The sequence below is a fragment of the Aotus nancymaae genome, unplaced genomic scaffold (genome assembly GCF_030222135.1).
Source record: "Aotus nancymaae isolate 86718 unplaced genomic scaffold, 86718_ANA_hifiasm-v0.15.2.pri h1tg000025l, whole genome shotgun sequence".
NCBI classification, from domain to species: Eukaryota; Metazoa; Chordata; class Mammalia; order Primates; family Aotidae; genus Aotus; species Aotus nancymaae.
Window position 1 is genome coordinate 13379718 of NW_026988438.1, and position 8916 is coordinate 13388633.

Sequence of the window (8916 nt, forward strand, 5' to 3'; positions counted from 1 at the left end):
GAGGCCGAGGCATGTGGATCACTTGAGGTCAGGAGTTCAAGTCCAGCGTGGCCAACATGGCGAAACCCTGCCTCTACTAAAAGTACAAAAATTAGTCGAGCATGGTGGTGGGTACCTGTAATCCCAGCTACTCAGGAGGCTGAGGCACAAGAATCGCTTGAACCGGGGAGAAGGAGGTTGCAGTGAGCCAAGGTCGTGCCACTGCACTCCAGCCTGAGCAACAAAGCAAGACTCCGGGGGGAAAAAAAAAGAAAAAAAAGGACTAGTAAGGAAGAGTCACCCTTGATATCTTCCAGTCACCCCAGGTGGGGACATTGAACAAGCGCCTTACACCCAACAATTGAGGGAGGCGGAAGAGGGCAGGGGGCAGAGGGCAGGGGCCACCACGCCAAGACCCAGAAAAAGGTGAGCCGGTGGGAAGAGGACGGAAAAGTATGAAAGTGCAAGAAGTAAAGGAAAGGAAGGAAAAGGCATGGGAATTGAAAGAGCTATTGCAAGTACAGAGAAAGAAAGCCACCTGGTAGTGAGGTGTTGTCCGGCCCGTAACTGAGCTTGGGATTTGCCGTTTGTGCAATGTTGCTCGAGGACACTGGGTGGCGCTCGTGGTAAAGACTTGCACTTACCTTAGGCTTCCCCTCCCCCCCCCACCCCCACTTCCCCTTCCGTTCCTTTGCAGATTTCGGCTACTAAAAGATGAAATTACTCACATTCTTCCTACGTGTCTCAGCGGGGAGCGAACTGCTGGAAGAGTCTGATGCCGTGGGGCTGTTTCTCCATCTCCACGGCTGGATTTGTCGGTGGGTTTTGAGAGGCAACAGCGTCCCGCCCGCTGGCCTTAGGACACAGCTGGAGGCCCTGATGTGAGAACTACCTCACAGCACCAGCAAAAAGTGGCTGCTCCGAGAGCAGGGATACGGGTCGGTGTATGCCCTGAGCGTGGGTCCGAAGCCGCAGCCAAGGCCCGCAGCTGAGCCGGCAGTGCACAGAGCTACGATGCCTATATAATGAAATTAAATAAAACTGTTTTGTGAACAGAACCCCCGCTGCTTTTAGCGCTTCCTCTCCCCGCCGGCTGCCTTTAAGGAAAGGGAGGAGAGAGGAGTAGGGTCAACCTGGAAAAGAGGAACAAAATCAGGAAAGTTGAGGCTCTGGACCTGTAGAAACACATCCAGATTTGGTCTCACCCAGAGGCAGAACGGCTCAAATCTGCTTGAGCGCCAACGTTCTAACGCTTTAGGAACTGAAACAAAGAAGTTAAATTCATCCCTCCCGCCCCACTTCTTTTTGTCTTTTATGAATTGTAGGAAAGAATGTCCATTTTGACAGCAGGATGGAGGGGAGGGGTGAAATTTAGCAAAGTCTAGAACTAATTTAACATTGTAACATTATTTTCAATCGGATCCCAAACTTCTAAATTTTGCCTCAAGTCTGCAGCTTCCAATCCCATCCTGGTTAGGATCTGCCATCTCAGCAAGGTGTATGGGCATTGCTAGGAACACCCTGTTTAATATAACCGCGTGGTAATTCAAATCTCTATGTAACCAAAAGTGTCGAAGATAGGGCACCAGAGGAAGGGCGGCCCGGCTCCCTGCCCACTTGTCTTCGCTGGGAGGTGCTTTGAACTGTACCTGGCATTGATCAGGGTAAACGATTCTTGTAATTCACTGGCAAGGTGCGTGTCCGATAACTTCTCCACAGCAGAGCCCAGGACCGCAGACCTCTGTTTCCCTGCCGTCCTGTCAGCTCCTCACAGCCCACATCTAGACGGTTAACAGCCTGTCAGAAATCGACAGCGCCGAGTCAGGGCTGGCTGGCGGCTGCGGCTCTGTTTACTCCAAAGTCTATCTCACAGAAGCCCAGGGCTGCGCAGGCCCAAAGCGCGTGACTCGGGCCAAGGGGAAAGGGAGGATACCTCTGGGCGCCAGCCTCCCCGCGCTGAAGTTTCCCCTCAAAGAAAGTGCGGTCCAGACCGCCAAGGCAGGGAGTTGGTGCACGCACGTCAGCTCTGCTTTGGAGTTCCCGAGCCGGGCTGCCTCTTGCCCTGAGCTCCAGACACCCTACCTCTACCTGTCGGCCTGTTTTGGGCCGAGTGGCTCCACGGCCCAAGTAAGGCTAAACTAACAATAGACACAACTAACAGAGACGCTTTCTTCTTCGATAGGAGGGAAAAGGGAGGGGAGGCCAGATAACCTTAGGTATCCGGTGGAACTGCCAGGTTGCGGGACCCCGTAAAGGAAGTTGCAGGAAGGCCCCAAATCAGGATCCAGCCCCCGGAGTTGCCTATTTGAGGGGCGTATCAATGGGGATTGATAGAGACTTTTATATTAAATTTTAAAACCCTCAGCTGGATCACGACTAGAACGAAGATAACACCTCCTGAAGGGCAAACTTTAGACCTTGTGTACCAACTGAATGATTCTTGAATCCCTTCTTCCCTTGCATAGAACTAAGTGGGATGTCTTTGCAGCAGGAAATAAAGGGAAGAGGATACAGAAATCCGGGCTGGGGAATGGAGAGACTGGGCCTCGAGTGCCACATCCATGGATCCAGGAGGGGGAAATCAATGGGCATCGTCTGACTTCCCCTCGTCAGAGACTTTCCCATTCTTTCCTGGAGGCATGACAGGTCATACATGGATCCGTTCACCTTTGCAGAAGTCTTTAGCCACTGAACATAGTTACAGACCCTTTATTCCAACGCCTTGAAAATAGAAGAAAACATTAAACAGAAGTGGAGCTGTTTGGCTCTACTTGCAAGCCAGCAACGAGGATTTGGGCTTCCTTAAGTTATATTTGTTTAAGACAGTAATTTTTAAAAGCCATTGTAAGAACTTCGGGTTGCAGGAACTCTCCCTGCCATTTACCGGCTTAATGGACATTGTGCATTCTTGGGCATTTCCCATCCAGCCCGCGTCTGTGAGATACTCATCTCCTGCAAAGGAAGTTGCCTCTTTCCCCAAAGAGCAAATTTTCAAAACATGTCTAAGTTTCAACTTGCTTCCCAACACTCCACTAAAAAAAAATGCTGTTATCCCCTCCTTCTCTCCTCCATCCTACATCCCCCCGCTCCCCGCACCTTGACTCCCTATTTCAGTATCAGTGTTTAATTCTACACTCGTCTATGGTGCAGCCCCCGGGAGCGGGGTAGTGGGGAGCAAGGAAATATGGTTGCCCACCTTATGCCCAAAACGTGCACTTTTGAGGCTTCTGATTGGAATACATTGTTCCCAGACATCACAGAGCTTGTGCTGGGGCTTCTCCGACGTCTTTGGAATTTACTAAAAACAGATTTACTGAGACCCCTCCCCACCCCCCCACCCCCAAAAGGAAAAACACACACACGGGCGCGCGCGCGCACACAAACACACACACCCCCTCCGTACCCCCACCCTTTTTAAGCAATGCTTTGTTGTGCTAAAACTAGTTGGACGAGTTAGGGTGTTACTGCTGCTCCCGAGGCCCTGGCCAATGGAACCAGATCCACCCCGCTGTGCGTAAGCGCGCAATTAAGGATTTAACCAAGGCTGTGCTGCGCCTCAGCCAGCAGTCAGCCGGCCGGAGACAGAGACTCCACGACTCCCAGCCTCCTCCTCGCCGCGGCCGTCGCCTCCTCCTTCTTTCCTCCTCCTCTTCCTCCTCCTCCCTCGCTCCCACAGCCATGTCTGCTTAGACCAGAGCAGCCCCACAGCCAACTCCGGCAGCCACCGCCGCCACAACAGCAAGGACAGCCGCTGCCGCCGACGGTGAGCGATGACAGGAGTGTTTGACAGAAGGGTCCCCAGCATCCGATCCGGCGACTTCCAAGCTCCTTTCCAGACGTCCGCAGCTATGCACCATCCGTCTCAGGAATCGCCAACTTTGCCCGAGTCATCAGCTACCGATTCTGACTACTACAGTCCTACGGGGGGAGCCCCGCACGGCTACTGCTCTCCTACCTCGGCTTCCTATGGCAAAGCGCTCAACCCCTACCAATATCAGTATCACGGCGTGAACGGCTCCGCCGGGAGCTACCCAGCCAAAGCTTACGCCGACTATAGCTACGCCAGCTCCTACCACCAGTACGGCGGCGCCTACAACCGCGTCCCAAGCGCCACCAACCAGCCAGGTACGTGGACCAGGAGCAGGCTGGGCAGATACCAGGGGACTAGAACGCTGGGGGCGCCAAGTAGGGTGTTAGATTGGGGGCCACAGAGGTTCACTGCAGTAGGGTGCACGAGGCAGAAGGGAGGAGGACCCAGACCCTCTGACAAAGAGAGTTTTTCTCCGGCTAGCATTTTAGGGATTCTTAGTAGGAGAGCCCTGCGGGGTTTCGAACTAGCGCCCTCCCCTCCGGCACCTTCCGAAGCCCTCAGTCGCTGGATTCCCAGCTTGCCCGGCCAGGAAGCCGACTGGGCTGGAAAGGGGATAGGGGTGGAGAGAAGAAAAAATCAAGCAGCCCCTGGCGTTTGCGTAATAAAGGGGAGGTTAGTTGTTGGGAATTTTGGTAAGCGTGTTGTGTTGGTGTGAGTGGGAGTAGAAGGCTGCCTCAGAGACTCAGTCAGGATTAGTCTGGGAGTCGCCACAGGCTAGCACGGTGCGGGTGCCCTGAGCACGCTGGATGGGGGTGGGGGGTTAGGGAGTTATAGCCAGCCAGAGAAGAGCGCGCCGAGAGCTTTGCGGTTTATCCAGGCATTTCCAAAAACAAAAAGCCATTTGAAGGTGGAGGAGGGTTGCTGAGGGGTCACGTTGTAGGAGGGCTTTTTTTTTTCTCTCTCTCTCTCCATAGGTGCCCCAAATTTGTCTTTCCCTCCTCCTTTTTCGTCCCCCTTGAAACTTACTTAGAGTTTAAGAGAGTTAGTGAGCTTGGGCTGTATGAGAGGGGCATGAGGTCTCGGTGGAGAGGTTTTACCGGTCAGGTTTGATCTCTTCCCACCAGCACATTAATAATCCTGCTAATATTAGCATCCCCTACTCTGGCAGAATTGAGACCACAGCCCTCAACCTCCACCCTTCTCCCTGGAACTTACACACACACACACACACACACACACACACACACACAGAGGAGTGGTTCTCCTCAGTTCCAGAGGGGTGGCACTTATGAGGAAGGGGACTTGTAGCCCCAGGGCAAGTTTGTACAACACGCTTTTGGGAATCCGCCCCCCACCCTGCTTCCCCCCAACCCCATACTCAGGACAGTGAGAATTTCGTCCTGACCTGCCGCCCCTTTCCTACGAAACCACTCCACCACCGGTTCCTTCTCCATGCGTGACTCGTGCTGAACTTTAAAAGAGAGCCCCGGGTTGAGGTGTCTTCGTTTCTTTCACTCTCTCTGTATTTCGTGCATAAGTGGAAGATTTTTTTTTTTTAGCCAAGAACATACTAAGTATATTTGTAAAAGAAACCAGACACATCTGTGCCCTCGCAGATCTGCAGCGAGATTATGGGGGCTGCATAATCGGCCCTCTGTCTGCCGCGGCCCCGACCGCTCACTGCTGAAGTGAAGGAGCATAGTTTGTTTGTGGGTCTTTGAACTTTGGAGACCTCGGTTAGCGTCTTCCCCACCCAAGCGTCTGGCTTCTGTGGGCGCCCGAACAGACGCCGACAGTAGCCGGGTCACGGCCGGGGGACTCCTCCTTGAAGCCCCTAGAGGGGTCGGTGTTCTTGTCTCGGAAACGCGGGGGAGCACCGGGTGGGCGTAAAGACTAGTCCGGGAGAAGGAGGAACCACCGTAAGAGCTGAGTCCCAGATGCCAAGGGGAAAGCTGTGCAGTAGGAAGCGCTTTGCACAAACCTATCTGAATGAACAGAGTAGGAATTAATCAGACTACCCCGCTTTTCCATATTTAGGGGAGGAACATTTTTATCTCGGTCTTGAAAAGCCAAGGTGTTGGTGATGTGGGAAAAGAGTGAAGACTGTGTGGTAAGAAACGCAAGCACTCTATTTGAGGCCCTTTCGCAAAAGGGGCATTGTCTGGTGACAAGCTTTAACTGAGTCTGTTTTGATTATTTAGAGAAAGAAGTGGCCGAGCCCGAGGTGAGAATGGTGAATGGCAAACCAAAGAAAGTTCGTAAACCCAGGACTATTTATTCCAGCTTTCAGCTGGCCGCGTTACAGAGAAGGTTTCAGAAGACTCAGTACCTCGCCTTGCCTGAACGCGCCGAGCTGGCCGCCTCGCTGGGATTGACACAAACACAGGTAAAGCCGCTGCCATGCACTAGACCCGCTTGAGCTGCAGGTCTGGTTGGGTCGCGTGGTTCAGTCTCGGGGACCGGAACCGTTTGGACAGTACCCGTGAGAAACTAACAGGCAGACACAAAGACACCAGCCCCTATGCTTTTCCCTCCGTGAGTCAGGCCTTGAGATGGTGGGGGTAGGATTCATCATGGGCCTGGAGATACCTCCCCCTAACCGCGCCCCCCGGCCCCCCAGCCTCGGGCCTCGCGAGCTCAGGGACCAATTTCTCGGGTTGAAAGCAAGCGGAGGGTTATTTCTAGGACGGCCTTGCAGCCCTGAGAAACTATCTGGTTTTCTTAACAATGTAGATCTTCCTCGGGGTGAGCAGGGCCTGGGGCCATCGCGGTGGTCTCATGCTGAGAAAAGGCTGAGAACGTCGCCTAGAGTGGAAAAACTGAAGGGTCGTGCCCTGAGCTTACAGGAGCTTCAGGCCATGGCGGGCTGAAGGTCGCAAGGCTGCGGTGTGTGGGGGGGGGGGGGCGCTATTGTATGGGGGCGGGGGGCAGTCTTTCCTGGATTGCCCCATTCCCTTTACTCCAACCCAGCTGGGGCCTATGGAAGCTTAAAGAATGTTCGAGTTGCGGATAAGAGCTGCAGTCAGATTCTGGCCTCTCTGAGCTGCAGAGGGAGTGAAGAGAGTAGGACGCGGGGTTGGGAACTCGCTCCTTTCCCTCATCACAGGCGTGTATAGCCGGCCCCACGCCCCTTTCCCTTTGGGATCCCGCGATTGTTTTGGAGAGCTTCGCCGCGTTCTGCGCGTCCTGCGCAGGCTTACACGAGCGCGCCGCCGCCGCTGACGCTCGGGCGCACACTCGCTGCGCTCGCGTCCCCCACCCCCAGCCCAAACAAAAGACAAGCCTTGGGGTCGTGGCCTCCCTGGGCCGGGGCGCACCGATCCCGCCAGGGCGCCCTCTGGGGCCAACGCTCCACGGTTTGCCTCAGGCTTAGCTTCTTGGCCGTAGGCCGCAAGCTGCGGGGAGACGACGGGCAGGGCTGGGCGGCCCAAGGACCCGAAGATGCCTCCAGTCGCCACCCCGGGGAAGGCGCGGGCAACCTCTGAGTGTCCCGGTAACGTGTGCCTTTGTTCCCCAACTCAGGTGAAAATCTGGTTTCAGAACAAAAGATCCAAGATCAAGAAGATCATGAAAAACGGGGAGATGCCCCCGGAGCACAGTCCCAGCTCCAGCGACCCAATGGCGTGTAACTCGCCGCAGTCTCCAGCAGTGTGGGAGCCCCAGGGCTCTTCCCGCTCGCTCAGCCACCACCCTCATGCCCACCCTCCGACCTCCAACCAGTCCCCTGCGTCCAGCTACCTGGAGAACTCTGCATCCTGGTACACAAGCGCAGCCAGCTCAATCAATTCCCACCTGCCGCCGCCCGGCTCCTTACAGCACCCGCTGGCGCTGGCCTCCGGGACACTCTATTAAATGGGCTGCTCTCTTTTACTCTCTTTTTTGGGACTACTGTGTTTTGCTGTTTTAGAAAATCATAAAGAAAGGAATTCAAATGGGAAGTTCGGAAAACTGAAAAAAGATTCGTGCGTAAAGCTTTTTTTGCATGTAAGTTATTGCATTTCAAAGGACCCCCACCCCCTTTTTTTACAGAGGACCTTTTTTTGCGCAACTGTGGACACTTTCAATGGTGCCTTGAAATCTATGACCTCAACTTTTCAAAAGACTTTTTTCAATGTTATTTTAGCCATGTAAATAAGTGTAGATAGAGGAATTAAACTGTATATTCTGGATAAATAAAATTATTTCGGCCATGAAAGCGGAATGTTTCTGAAAAATACTTCATTTTGCCCCTCTGATAACCGGCTAGTGAAGTTTTATTGAAGGCAACTAAAGAAGGACAAGTTCTGCAGAGAGCCAACAAGGCAAAACAGAAAAACAGAAGTCGGGGCTGCATGCATGCAGACTGTATATGTGTATATCTTCGATGCTGTATTTGTGTGTGTGTGTGTGTGTGCATGCATATATATTATATATATATGTTATATATATATGGCAGGTTTATAGTACTGCCATATCATATATTTAGATGTTTAGTTTTGCTTTGTTTTATTATTTGCCTAGCCACAAAAACCTTTAGATAAATTTAACTCCAAATTGTTTCAGGTAGAAAGTAATGCTGAAATAAAAATACATCCCTCTCACCCTGTATGTGAATTAGAAGGCAACAGAAATCCTTCAATAACCCTCTGAATTCTAAGCTCAAAGCAATTATCTTGGAGAAGCGCCCCCACCCATCAGCCTCTGTGTAGTGCCAGAGCAATTAGACAAATTACCCTTCAAAGGGAGTTTCCAGAGATGAGAAAACGAAAAGAAAAGAAAAAGAAATCTCCCCTCACACCTATTACATTTCTAAAAAATCTAAAATGTTTGAAGCCTGGCAAATGATAGAGCCTTGGACTTTTTGGAGTAAGATTATAAATGTGTCAGCATTTTTAGAGAGATTAAAACATTGCAGAGATTGTGAAGAGGGAACTTCAGGGTTGGGGAAAGGAAGAAATGAAAGCATTGTGGCGCCGTATTGCTTCCATTTTGTGCGAGATAATATTCTTAATATTTCCCTCTCCTCCATTCTCTTTACTACTCTATGGTTTTTTCAGAAAGGAGCTTCCTCTGCTTTGCTTTTACATAAAACAGTGGCCAAACAGGTTCTAAATTATGGAAAATGGAATCTGTTTGGGAAGATTTCT

The 8916-nt window shown here is 52.1% G+C and overlaps 1 protein-coding gene across 1 annotated transcript; it reads left to right on the forward strand.

Annotated features, from left to right (window-relative positions):
* The first annotated feature begins 3541 nt into the window (after positions 1–3541).
* Positions 3542–8072, forward strand: DLX5 (distal-less homeobox 5). The gene is made up of 3 exons (XM_012450896.2): positions 3542–4104; positions 5992–6176; positions 7313–8072. The coding sequence occupies exons 1-3, from the start codon at positions 3750–3752 to the stop codon at positions 7640–7642; spliced, it is 870 nt and encodes a 289-aa protein (XP_012306319.1). The 5' UTR covers positions 3542–3749; the 3' UTR covers positions 7643–8072.
* Positions 8073–8916: the final 844 nt, after the last annotated feature.

Coding starts and splice junctions, on each gene's coding strand:
- DLX5 (XM_012450896.2), top strand. CDS start 3,750: ATGACAGGAGTGTTTGACAGAAGGGTCCCCAGCATCCGATCCGGCGAC. Junction 4,105..5,991: donor AAGCGCCACCAACCAGCCAG/GTACGTGGACCA, acceptor TTGATTATTTAG/AGAAAGAAGTGGCCGAGCCC. Junction 6,177..7,312: donor TGGGATTGACACAAACACAG/GTAAAGCCGCTG, acceptor TCCCCAACTCAG/GTGAAAATCTGGTTTCAGAA.